Consider the following 14,084-nt stretch of genomic DNA (forward strand, 5'->3'; position numbering starts at 1 on the left):
AAATATATGCCCCGATATTCTTTTATTAAGTGAACCCTTGGTTTCTCCCATATAAATTAAGCCACACAGGTTACACTCAATGGCGTAGACAACGTTAGAAGATTTACAAGTCAGATTATCAAACGTTTTGGTACAGAAACTACGTCCAGTTAGATTACTACTAAATGAAATTTTAGTGATTAGTATTTCACAAGTTTTGCAATTTTTTGCAGAACATTTTGAGGTTGAACACATGGGGTCTGAAAAGGAATTATCAAAAATATCTCTTAAAGGAACATAACAGTCTTTAACTTGGGTATAAGAATTTTGGTTTCTGTACCAAAGCTGACAATCTGACGATTGTACATCAGACAGATCTTTGATATCTCGATGGATAATCCGAGGGACACCAACCGATCTGTAGGAGCCTGTGTCCCTTATAGACTCCACAGAGTGTCACCTTTTTATACTGGGCGACGTGTCAGCCAGTATTGTTTCTTTATTGTGTATATTCATGAAGGAACATATATCGAGCGACAAGTATCCTCGGGGACAGGCTGTCCACCAGCAGAAATACAAACTCGATGGTTAAATGCAAGGTGAAGATAACGAACAGTGATCAATCTAATAACTCCTATAAGCAATACAAAATACATAGTTGGGCAAACACGGACCCCTGGACACACCAGAAGTGGGATCAGGTGCCTAGGAGGAGTAAGCATCCCCTGTTGACCGGTCACACCCGCCGTGAGTCCTATATCCTGATCAGGTAAACGGAGTTATCCGCAGTCAAAATCAGTGTGCCAAGAACGGCTTAACAATCGGTATGAAACACGTTAGACAGCATTTGACCCAATGCGAGGTTGTATTGACGAACTAGATCGTTATAACGACCATAGAATTTGCGAAATGCTGACTTTAAACGAGACTGTTGAAATCCCTGTACCATCAACTTGTTTGTCAGTAGCTTACCTCGATTTAAAAACTGACTATACGCAGAACAATCTCTTGCATATCGAATCAGTTGAGATATATAAACACCATATGCAGGTGATAATGGAATATTGCTACATAAATATGGGAAGTTGACGATGGAGAAGCTGAAATAATCCCGTTTGTCATACAGTTGAGTTGTCAGTTTGCCGTTAATGTCTACTTTCAATAAAAATAGGAAATCAATGATTGGGTATGCATGCTTTTCCCAACATTTTCTTTACCCTAATTTTTGTCAGCTACCCACATTTTGAACAGCGTTACATATATGTAACAGGGGATGCTTACTCCTCCTAGGCACCTGATCCCACCTCTGGTGTGTCCAGGGGTCCGTGTTTGCCCAACTATCTATTTTGTATTGTTTATAGGAGTTATGAGATTGATCACTATTTGTTATCTTCACCTTTCATGCTAAAGATTTCTGATTTTTGTTATGTGTCAACTAAAGCTACAAGATACCAGAAACATCGTGGTACTTAGGTTATTATTTACTTAAAGCACCCTTTCATTTCATCTCTTTCTTTCTCGATTAATCCAACTTTAGTGAAAAAAACAACTGAATATGGATGATGATTTTGATATGCCTCTTATACTTTTAATCCATTCTGACAATGTTGTACTTATACCCCAAATGCGGTTGTTATGTATATGGTCAGTTTTTAAATCGGGGCAAGCCACTGACAAACAAGTTGATGGGACAGAAATTTCAACAGTCTCGTTTAAAGTCAGCATTTTGCATATTCTATGGCCGTTATAAAGATCTAGTTTGCCAACACAACCTATCATTGGGTTAAATGCTGTCTGACGTGTTTCATACCGATTGTTAGATCGTTCGTGGCACACTGACTATGGATAACTCCGTTTATCTGATGAATATATAGGGCTCACGGTGGGTGTGACCGGTCGACATGGGATGCTTACTCCTCCTAGGCACCTGGTGTGTCCAGGGGCTCGTGTTTGGCCAACTATCAATTTTGTATTGCTTATGGGATTGATGAGATTGATCACTGTTCGTTATCTTCACCTTTTCTTGATTGGAATCGAATTGTTCCTCATATTATTCCTCTACAAGCTCTTCTGGACTCCTATTGTCTTAGAAATGAAGATCCTGTTTCGCGACAGACGTTAACACATTAAAGACCCCTAACTGATACGGCTCTGCGTTATGGTAATTAACCTACAACTAATGACGTCTCAACACGACGTGATGATAACAAACAACATGAAGTACATTCAGAGCAAATCAGTTATTTTTATTTTACCAAAATATTTCTCATTCATACATATTATAACAAATTTCATTGTGGAAAAATTCAATGTTTTGACATTTTTAATAAAGAGATGCATGTAGCTGATACTTTTACATGAAAGGTGAAGATAACGAGCAGCGATCAATCTCATAACAATGAAAGGTGAAGATAACGAACAGCGATCAATCTCATAACAATGAAAGGTGAAGATAACGAGCAGCGATCAATCTCTTAACAATGAAAAGTGAAGATAACGAGCAGTGATAAATCTAAAAACTCCTATAAGCAATGAAGATGGAGAGTTGGGCAAACACAGACCCCTGAATATAGAGGTGGGAATCAGGTGCCTAGGAAAACTATATCAAAACACCACTGCATTTTCAGATTTCTCCTTGTTCGTCTTCAAGAAGAAAGACAATATGAGCAATATTCAAACTTGCACTTTATTATCACGTCCATCCATCTTTAAATCATGTTACGCCTGAGTAAAAAAGGAAAAGCAAACTACAGCAAATAAAAACTAACTGCAGATACTCTTTAGTGTAATTGGTAAAATCGTTTGACTGCTATATATACGAAAGTAAACAAATTCATTTGCAAGGCAATTCGATTCGTACAGTAGGGATAGTTTGCAATATAATTCAGTCTTGGTAAAAGTCTTGTTTCAACAATCTGATGCAGGCAATGTTTTTCTGCAGTAAACCTAAGTAACCTTTCCTTTCTAAATCATGGGCAGAAACCGATTTATTCATTATCATTTTCTCTCCTCCACACACATTCTGCTCAAAGGATTTAAACAACTTTGATATTTTTCTATCGTATTGGAATCCAATTGAATGTTCAAAAGCTGCTTCTATATCAGATTTAGTAAGGATTTTCAAGCATTGTACATACAAGTGGTCAATAGCTTTCGCGAGAATGTAATCGTTCTTTAGAATCATCGTCGTTGGAATCAGTTTCCAAAGAGAATCACGCGTCTGCTTTGGCGCCAAAGATGAAAACACCACTCCCAGTTTCATTTCGCTGTCATCTGTTCTAATGAATTTCCTGATGGAAACACCGGTTATGTCACATTCCAAATTTCGAAAATCATCGTCTATTTCTGTCACAGCAATTTCAATATCGTGATCAATATCTTTGATGATTCTCGAAACATTCGGTCCTGTACACCAGTTGCGAATACCACTAACGATCGTTTTGAGCAAACTGTCCCTAAATATTCCAAAAGGGGCTTTCACTAAAGATGTGTCGAATGATTTCAATATTTCATTTTGCCCAGCTTTGGAATTGATATAAGTGTAAAGATCATTGGATATTTTTTCTAATTTGGATTTGACACATTCTCGAAGTCGTTCCTTTTCCTGAAAAAAGCATCATGTATTACATAACCTTACATCGTGCAATAGCAAAACGTTTCTTTTTCTTACTTTCTTTTCTTATAGTCCTGGACCCAACGAAATCCTACAACAACGTTCATTTTAAATCAATTTAAGAATAAAAGTTCCCATGCTATCTTCAAAAGTGTATATTACAATATAATAAATGCGTGTCTGAAAACTGTATTCTGAATACAGAGTCATATGTTTCTAAAGTTGGTGGTAATAGTAATGATTTTTTAATGAAAATGGTAGAATACCAAATGTGAACAATTTTATAATCCTATAAACAATACAGAATAAAAAACATGGCAATGAACCCTTAGAAACACGAGAAGTTGACACAGGAGTAAGAAAAGAAAACACCCCATGTTGAGCAGTTACACGCACCGTAAATCCCTCTGTTTCAATCAAGTAAGCGGAGTATTCCTTGATCAAAGTCTGTAAGGAAAGACTCGTCTAGCAACACGTCAGATAGCATTCGATCTAATGATAAGTTGTATTTGCAAACAATATCGATGATAGAATTTACCATGAAACCTTGACTAAAAGGCGAAGATAGCGAACAGTGATCAATCTCATAACTCCTAAGAGCAATCCAAAATAGATAGTCGGGTAAACACGGACCCCTGGACACACCAGAGGTGGGATCAGCTGCCTAGGAGGAGTAAGCATCCCCTGTCGACCGGTCACACCCGCCGTAAGCCCTATATCATGATCATTTAGGGTTTAGAGTTGTTTTTGAGAAATCATGATTATTTTTTGTTTTCTAGACTTTCTAATTTGTAATGTTTATAGGAGTTCGTTATCGTCATTTTGATATTCGAGTATAACCTACAATAAGGTGAATTACGTAGTCACTGCGAAAAAAAAACATCTAAATACAAACGTGTTATTTAACGTATTTTCAATCGTAATTTGTTTCCTGAAATTCAAATCAGCAAATGGTCCATATTGATCTTTAAACTTCTGTTTATATAGCTGCTCTTTAACCACTCAAAACACATGCGTAATGAAAATAATCTCAAACAGTCACACTAGTAAAGGGCGAGATCAAAAGATTGATGTCGGATAAAATCTAAATTCAAATAGTTAGGGGAGGAGGGTAAAAATTCAAGTACGTTTCTGTCATCCGATATCGATTACACTTGTGGAAAAAGTAAAAAAGACAAATGACTGTTGAAAACCACATAATATCATATTTTAATGAACATTTAATAAATTTAATGACACTTTCATTTGTGAATAAACAATAGAAAAGGTATACAGAGTGTTATTTATACGCGTAAGTTTTTACTTGTTCTTACGATTATTTTCAACATTCGCCATATCTAGTTTTAAGGGGAACGTGGTGAAAACTAAGTCAATTTAGCTTTTTGTCAGACATTCAACTTTTGATCTCGTCCCTAAGTGGCTTCTTATATTTCGAGTTCACTTGGATATATTAATATCAAATTATAATAGGTCTCCTCTTACCTTGGATATTTTCTTTTGAATGTTTTGAAGAGCAGCGGTCCGTGATTGAGGATCTTGGTCCCTATTTATTTTCGCTAGCATACAGCTTTCAATTTGCGTCAAAAGTTTTTCTAAAAACCTGTGATTTATGAAATTCATTTATGGTTGATATAGCATACATAAATTAAAGAAATCTCAAAAATGTATGTAACATTTTCTTTTTAAAAAGTATTCATAAGATCTGTATTTGTTTCATTATACTAATTTGATATGCCATGCCAATTTTAATTATTTTACTTCAGGTGTTTGTAGTAGCGCCTCTCTAAATTAACATCGATTGATCGATGAAGTAGATCAAGGAATCTCCGGAATTCATCACTCAGTTCAGTATTCTGCGTCTACAAGTAAATGAAAACCGAAACATAACCAACAGTGATCAATCGCACAAATCCTAGAAAAAAATACGGCTAACACGGACCCTAGACACAGCCGAGGTGGGATCAGGTGCCAAGTTCTATACCTTGACAAGATAAACGGAGTAATCCGTAGTTAACTTTAGTATGTAAATTTTGATCTAACATTTGGTAGGAAACACTATTTTGTATTGCTTATAGAAGTTATGAGATTAATCACTGTTCGTTATCTTAACCTGACACTTCAGATAGCATTCGACCTAATGGCAGGTTGTATTTGTAACGGTGAAGATAACAGTGATCAATGTCATAACTCCTATAAGGAATACAAACTAAGAATTGGGTAAATACGGACCCTTGAAGACACCAGAGGTGTGATCATGTGCCTAGGAAGAGTAGGCATCCGCTGTTGGCCAATCAAACCCACCCTGCGCCCTACATCTTGATCAGTAGAAAGGAGGACCCGAAATCAAAATCATTGTATACACAATAGCCTAACAATTTTTATGAAACACGCCAGATAGCATTTGACCCAATGGCAGGTTGTATTGGCAAACCAGATTGTTATAACGACTATAGAATTTGCGAAATGCTGACTTTAAACGAGATTGTTTAAACCCCTGTAACATCAACTTGTTTCTCAGTAGTTAACTTTGATTTAGAAACTTTTCACACACAGAACAAGCTCTTGCGTGTTGAATCATTTATGAAGAGACATAACCGCAAGCGCCGGGTATATGCTAAAGAACAAGGTACGATTGTGTACATAAAAAGGCCCCAAAATTTCTCTGATTTAAATGTGTCTTGAATCAAGCTTGATATTTGTTTTGAATAAGTTCAATACATGCCAAGTATACTATCTCAACTTAAATCAAAGTTATTTGTAATTTTATAGCATTATTACGTCATGAATAAGAGTTTGTACCGCCATTTTTTTAAAAAGAGTTTAATAACTGATAAATTTGATCCAGATTATTGCTTAAGGTAGCGACGGATAGCAACCACGTGATCAGTAAAAATTGTGTATTTTCACGTGAATTCATTTTCCGGAATTCCTTACTCCGTCATAGAATAGTCGAAAAACAAAAAGGGGTTCCGAAAGTGTTTTGTTGCTGTGACTGACTCGCCTACAGAAAATATGCACATACCACATAAGTATACGTCAATGTCTGTAATAATGGTAGATCAAATGTTTCATCTGTGTGAAACTTTTTGCTAATCGAAATGTTAAACCAACCACCAATCCATGTACATAGATGCGCTACGTAAACAAAGTTGTTGATTGATGCATCGTAATGTCCGAGTGCTGCATGCTGAGAGATTAAATACTGTTTATACAGTCACTGAGAGACCTAACAAAGTTTCTTGCAAGAAGAGGAAGTTGGTGGATGCATTCAAGTTGGACAACGAATTCATAGTTTCGTTTGGTGAGTGAAAAAAATGCCATAAATTTGTATTCAAAAGTTCAACTCACATTTCCTCTGCTATTTCACAACGCGATTTATAATAACATCTGTAAGTTTAAACACACGACATACAGTAGATGTATTATTTTTTATGTATATATGTATTCCATATGTGCATAAAATATAACTCCCACCTGTGCCAGTGATTGTAAACGAACGGATGTCATGTAAATGTATACCACATTTGTAAACATGGGCTCTCACAACTCTTTTATTAAGAAAATAATAATATCGTTATGAAAATAACTGTTACGAAAATAACATACCTTGAACTACATGTATAAAAGTAATGAAAAACAAATATCTGTATAGACCTACTATCTAGGGGTATGAGGGAACCGGATAAAAAGTGGAAGGGGGGGCATGTGTTGAATTATAATTTCCTAGACTATAGTATACATTTATTATTACTTTGAAATTTCAGTGGCCTAAGAAATATATCAAACCTGAAGTTTTGTGTTTCACACAAACATGTAGGTTGGCAAAACCTTTTTAAATAATGTAAATTAATCACAAGTCTGCATATGCCCTCTCATAGGCAAATGTATGCATTGTATGTATAAGTAATATATGTATACTACACGTATGCCCTTCTCTTGACCCACATTTTGTAAATAAAACAGATATGATAAGTCTATGGCAGTTTATGAAAACATATATACATGTCATCTCATTGCAATTTATAATTTTGAAACATCAGTATTTAAATTTTAACTGAATATGTGTTGAGACACAGTTTTAAAATTCACATTGTATGACGCAATCTAATTACTCAATGGTATAATATAGACCTAACGGTGCAAATATCAATTATGATGATCTTTTTTCTAGGCATCAGCCTGAAGACCGAGGGAGGTTAGATAGGACCAGTGCAGGTTGAAGTGGATTTCGAGTCAACAAGTATAACAGCAAGAGAGGTACTATATATATTTTTTTTGATAAACATTTGTAAAGACAATTCTGAGTATATCAGATATTCATCTTTTTTGCTATATTTAAATATATTTATCTATATTTCGAACAGGTACTCCATTTACAGTGATGATGACATATCCCCTTGACCCCCACAACTCCACAAATTTAAAAATGTTTGATCAAGTTCCGAAGATTAAAGAACTACTGCAAAATTTGGGACTGGATGAAAAACATTAATTCACTTATATGAGCTCAGAGCAGTGGATGTTATACAACATACTTTAAACTAAATTGTGAATTTAAGGGAAAACAAGTACATGTCATGTACTCGTATATTACAAGTACATGCCTTTTGAAAGACAATAATATTGCATAGATGTAAAGGAAATTTCAATGTTGATTATTTTTTCTTAGATATATTAGTAAAAAATGTGCACATGATAGAATATCAATTTTATTACTTCAATCAATGTGTTTGAATTTTCCTTGTAATTCAAAATTTAGTTGAAACATACATCATAGATACATTAATGTATATAAATTTTTTTAGAAAAGTTTCATAATGGAACTAATTCACACCCCCCCCCCCCTATACATACAGTGAACATAGACCTTCACCTGGGGAAAACTTCCGTTAGTTAATGCAATATACATGTACATGCATTCTCAGTTATCCAATAGTTCCATGTGAAACTACAATTAGAAATCTTAAACTTATGAAAGACACACCTATCTGTGAGGGTAAGATGACTCAGATGGACTTAATTGTAGTGATCCATGGGCAGTCCATGGGTCTCTTTCCATTGATATTAATTATTTATTGAAATATGAAATGGTTATTTAAACATATTTGGTGTATTATACTGTATAGTGATATAAATTTCTATCAAAAAATATGTATAGGTAATAGATTTGGTCTAGTTATTACAAGAAATTGTATGAAAAATAACTAAATATTTAGGCAATCATTGTGAGTGCAAAAAGGTCAACTGCAATAGCACACACTATATATCATTCTTAAATGGCTCATAGAAACTTCTAGTATTGTGAGTTTGAATGCTCAATATGGTAATTTGGGAATGCTTAATCATTTAAGGTCAATAGTTTATCTCTGCTGACTGTATCTCTTAAAATTCATTTCTAGAAGGGAGGGGGTAGGGTTACAAAATCTGACATAGTTTCAGATTAAACCTCATTTGGTATATTTTTTTCTATTCAATATTTTAGATACTACTTGACTTATTGTAAAAATGAAATAAAATCAGAAATTTTATGAGCAGAATTTTGTTGTTGTCAAAAAATGTATGCGTGATAGTATTTGAGAAATGCCATATTTAGGGTAAATTTGGCCAATTGCCAAGTCGAATCATGCCAATGTTTTCCTTAGATGCATTTTGAAAATCTAATCCATGTTGATTTTTTATCTGTTTGTGTTTAATTTACATAACTATATATGACAAACAATATTTCTGGTGTCAATAAAATTTTTATTGGCTTTTGTGTTAATTTGCTCAATTTTAGCATTTTTTGCCTTTTGGGGCTGCAGAAGAGGGGATTTCAATCTCGCTTTCCTCGAAAATTAACCTGATTACTTTTGTTGATTTTTTGATATGTTTTAGGATAAAGTCAAAATGTTAAAATAAATAAAATTGAAAAAAATTCAATGAGCGGTTTTTTTGGGGCTAGCTATCAATAGCTACCTTAAGAAAAGGTGTACCCATCTGTCAAGCAAAATGCAATTAATATATATTGTGTATTAAGAGAAGACGAAAAATGTATTTGAATATAAATTTGCTCGACGCATTGGCTGTATGTTTTCTGTAAGGAAAACACCCTGAATTTATGAAATTTTTCATTGATTTTGGCATTTTTGGCAATTTTATGCCAACTTCACGCTCCTGTCATACAACACAAAGCAATTTCGGATCAAATTAAAAGTAGTTTTGATTTGCTTATATATTCCTTATTTGAATGCCATATTTTGGGACCCCTGCTGAAATCGTCTATTTTCTGGGCCAGATGACAGTAGAAACTGTACCTACTTCTTTTACAGTCTTTCATCGGCAATGACGTTGTCTCCATATGAGTGAAAAATTCTCGATCAGGGCATTAATAATGTATAAATAACCAATAAATCATTGGTTTATCATATCCTTGCATGTCTAATAATTTCATCAATGGGTTATGGAAAATGGCTGCAGACATTGTTGGCGTGCGAAAGAACAAAGGAAGAGAAAGAATAGAAACCGATCAGAAACAATATGTCTCATAACAGCTTGAATTAAGGGAGGTGTGATAAGTCGTGTAGCAGGATGTAGGTGCAGTTGACACTAGATACTATTTGTATGTACACTGTTCATATTTAATGTACATGATTAATTGAATATTAACAAAAAGTGAATTTGAAATATTTTACTATATGCGATTTTGGTAATCAGTACTCGGTTGAGTACCCGGTGAATCCTTTCTTTTTTACAATGGTAAACCAAAGTACAAACGTTTTCATTTTAGTAAATCAAACCGTCAAAATCCTCAGTTTAGGAAATTGAACTATCATAGTCTTTGCTATAATAATTTATGATTCGATTTCTAACAAAAATATATTTCAAGTTTCCTTCATACTCTAGAGATGTGAGTCAGTACTTGATGCTACATGTACACTTAAGAATTCTAAGGGTTCGTGTCGGTACATAATTAGCGCCGTGTACATATTGTCGTCGACTACAATTTCTATCGTCTTAAATTGGGAAAAGGGAAGGCCTTGGCATATATTGTTATGGGAGACAATATATGACATCGGGCGAGAGCATATACCGTGATGTTATGTACATGAACAGCGGCGCTGACAACATAATGACCTGAACGACAGTATGTACGCTAATTTCCCATTATATTTACTGATAAAATGAAGAATTGTTAGTGTTTGGTGTCGGACGATGCATAAGGAAAATGACAAATATTATTATATGTTATATAGATTTCTTATACATTAACTTCACATAGGTTGTCAAGTAAAATGATTTTTTAAAGAACATATTAGAAGACTGTGAAATGTCATATATTGTATAATGTTAACCGCATGGGTACTAACTGGATTATCTGTCATGTTAGATAAATGTTGAAAGATCAATTTATTGAGGACTGGATATTGAAATGTAACAAATCTTTTAAATGAATAGCTTACAGACTTTACAAATCTTATTTTCAAATGTCAAGAATAAATACATATAATGTGAAATATTTCAATACATAAACAACGTATATTTACAAGATTTACACCTACAAATCATAAATAACACATAGAAACGGGGAGATAGCTAGATATAGATCGAAATCAAAGAAAACGTAATCTTTCCCGCTCTGATATTAGAGATGAAATGCATTATATTCTTATTTGTCATGCTTTGAATGTTATTAGGCGACATTATATACCATTAATTTCATTCTAGATCTAATATTGAAATATAGAAACAACAATCAAACAAATTCGGTTGAAATCCAGTCCGTTGTATTCACAATATGAAGATACTTTCTAAGGATATATTGCATATGTGTACTTACACTCAAATCTGACAGACTAACTCTGAATATATTCTCTTTGACAATCAAAGGCCATTCCTTTTCTAGGTTCGTTGTAACAGCAGACCATGTTTTTTCTGTCTCACTTCTTTCCTGCATTCCGTCACTACTGCTTTTTGACAGTTCCTGTATTTCGTCCCATTTTGTGGTCATGAATATTGCTGAGCTTGCTTCAAACCATTCCAATTCTCCAATTTTCATCAGGACATTTTCCAGAAGAGTTGGGAGCTTTATTAACAATCATAAAATATTATGTACATTTATTATGAAGTTATCGTGATAACGGGAACATTTATTCTATATAATTACTTTTCGCTTGTGATGGAGATTATATCTCATGTGATAAGCTGAATGAATACACGGCAAAAAGACCTAGTGTTGACAATTTGGTTTTTCTCTTTTAGACAATCAGAGCAACTTTTTGTATTTATATGAATTTTTATTTCCAAAATGTACACTCGTAAATTGACCATGTACGTACACCATCAAATTTTGTGTACATCTGCTGTAACGAACAACAAAGATAAAAGTACATGCATTTCTTTTTTATTCTTCTCGCCTTTCGGAAACTTCCCCCCGACTGCATGTTTTAATTAAAACTGACCTCATGAGAATCAGTCATATTGCAATATACATGTACTGTTAACAAGTGAAGGAAGCGGATGCTTTATCTATAAACTTATGTATCTTAGAAAACTAATTAATTTATTGCATAATCTTACTATTCCTTCAAAGCCACCGGCACGAGATACATCAATAAGAAAAACCACAGCCAAAGCATCAGGCATCAATTGTGTGACGTCTTGTATCAGTTCGCTCACACGGTTATTCTCATTCGTCGACGGGGTATCCACCAACGCTACAGCTCTCTGCAAGGAAAATCATGAATAAGAACGTCATCTTTCAGAAGGTTTTTGATTGATATAAACTCTTGCAAATTCAAATGAAAATCCATCTGCATAAATGGTTACCTTGACATTAGACAGTGGTACGTGAACATCAATAGCTGATATGAGCAAGCAATTGATTTGGTCTAGATCTTCAGATATTTTTTGAAGTCGCAGAAAAAGAGCTTTTGAGTCTGTAAAGTGTTTTCGTTTGGGTTCCGTGTCATTCTCCTTATGAATGAAAATATTTCTATCTCCATGGTGACTTATTGTAAACGTCACGTGAGTAGAGATATACATCGGAGTATCGAAAATCTCATCACCGATCAGAGCATTGATGAGAGTTGTTTTCCCCGAACAATTGTCCCCTTGAAGAATAAAATAGAAACAGATTGCATATGTTATTAAAACCATCCAAATACATTCATTAGATTCACTTTAAGCTGACGAACAATTTATAAAGTTACTCTTCAATATAATGTCGAATCATGATAATACGTCTCAAGTAAAGCTTAGGAAGCCATTATATTCCGTTTGTTAATTTTTGTAGCTGGATGATAGATTTTACTCAATTTCATCAAACCTGAAACATTTGATGACTATTCAATTAGTCAATTTAAAATTGAATGTAATGCAATAGGATAGAGCGGAACTAGATGAATTTGATTATGGCACAATATAGTTTTAATTTACAATTGTTACTCAAAATCGCAAAAAAAATATTTCCATTGCCTGTACTTAAAATATAGAAAAAACACCTTTGTAAATAAAAGGATGTTAATTTACTTCCTCTAAAATAAATGGGAAATAGAAAACACAAATATAAAATGTTTAATCATATATAAGGGTTATTCTTAATTAAATCATATTTAAATTTAGCATATCTTATAAATGACTTTAAAATGCAGTTGTATTTATGTATCAATGGTCAACATGCGATTTCATCACATTTTACCAAGGTGTGTAAAATCCCTTAATGTAGCCTTTTTAAGTGATTCAAATAACTTCTGCTGACCTACATAATTTACCACACTCAGTATTGAGAACAATATATACAGCAGGGGAAAATTGTACGTATGAAAATCTCACGTTCGCGGCGCCCTTTCATTTTAAATGAAACGAAAAATAGATTCTGATTAATTGGAAGCATTACTAAATTTTGTAAAACTTAAAACGTCTGCAAAAGCAATAATTATTTCAAAGTACTTTATTTGACTTTCAGTATTCTTAAACAACAATGCTTTCTCAAAAGTATATGTGATTTTCATTGTTCTTAAACACACATGTGGTCATGCCATACCCATGACCATGTCAGCATTGTCCAAATCGGAATTTACCTGCAACTATGACTTTATAATCACTCCTAGACATATCCCGATCTAATTCATCCAACGAGTCTATGTAATTTGGGAATGTTGCTGACAGTTCCTCTTCAAATACATCTTTAAAGACTCTATCTTCTAAGATTGTTCTCAAAGAAGACGACACTTCTTTTATACGACTAGCAAAGAGCTCATGACCATCTTGTTGTTGAAATCTGGAGCTCTCCATCACTTGTAAATTTCTTGGGAAAATATGGTATTGATGTGAGCAAGTGTAACAATAATATTGATATATTGGAAAATACATACATACATATCAACAGACCAGTGTTTGAGATTTGTATAAAACATCACTTAATTCATTAAGTATTTTTTTTATATATAGCTGAATGACTACGATATACAAGACATAACTACAGGTATTTTCAAACGCGTCACAAAAGTGATTG

At 33.9% G+C, this 14,084-nt stretch overlaps 1 protein-coding gene and 1 long non-coding RNA gene across 2 annotated transcripts; one reads left to right on the forward strand and one right to left on the reverse strand.

The window, feature by feature from the left end:
• Positions 1 to 2,208: 2,208 nt before the first annotated feature.
• Positions 2,209 to 13,864, reverse strand: LOC130049730 (uncharacterized). The gene is made up of 7 exons (XM_056147680.1): positions 13,651 to 13,864; positions 12,398 to 12,681; positions 12,149 to 12,295; positions 11,409 to 11,654; positions 5,351 to 5,451; positions 5,075 to 5,192; positions 2,209 to 3,583 (listed from the first exon to the last, which is right to left on the reverse strand). The coding sequence occupies exons 1-7, from the start codon at positions 13,862 to 13,864 to the stop codon at positions 2,864 to 2,866; spliced, it is 1,830 nt and encodes a 609-aa protein (XP_056003655.1). The 3' UTR covers positions 2,209 to 2,863.
• Positions 7,511 to 9,343, forward strand: LOC130049172 (uncharacterized). The gene is made up of 2 exons (XR_008797675.1): positions 7,511 to 7,849; positions 7,957 to 9,343. It is a non-coding gene; the product is annotated as an uncharacterized LOC130049172 (long non-coding RNA).
• Positions 13,865 to 14,084: the final 220 nt, after the last annotated feature.

This window comes from Ostrea edulis, chromosome 8, assembly GCF_947568905.1.
Source record: "Ostrea edulis chromosome 8, xbOstEdul1.1, whole genome shotgun sequence".
NCBI lineage: Eukaryota > Metazoa > Mollusca > Bivalvia > Ostreida > Ostreidae > Ostrea > Ostrea edulis.

Bases quoted from the DNA above. Each gene is read 5' to 3' on its own strand.
- LOC130049730 (XM_056147680.1), bottom strand. From the start codon at position 13,864: ATGGAGAGCTCCAGATTTCAACAACAAGATGGTCATGAGCTCTTTGCT. The intron at 5,452-11,408 runs GTAAGTACACAT...ATTTACTTGTAG, and splicing joins TTAGTCTGTCAGATTTGAGT to ACGCAGAATACTGAACTGAG. The intron at 3,584-5,074 runs GTAAGAGGAGAC...TGCTTTTTTCAG, and splicing joins TTCAAAAGAAAATATCCAAG to GAAAAGGAACGACTTCGAGA.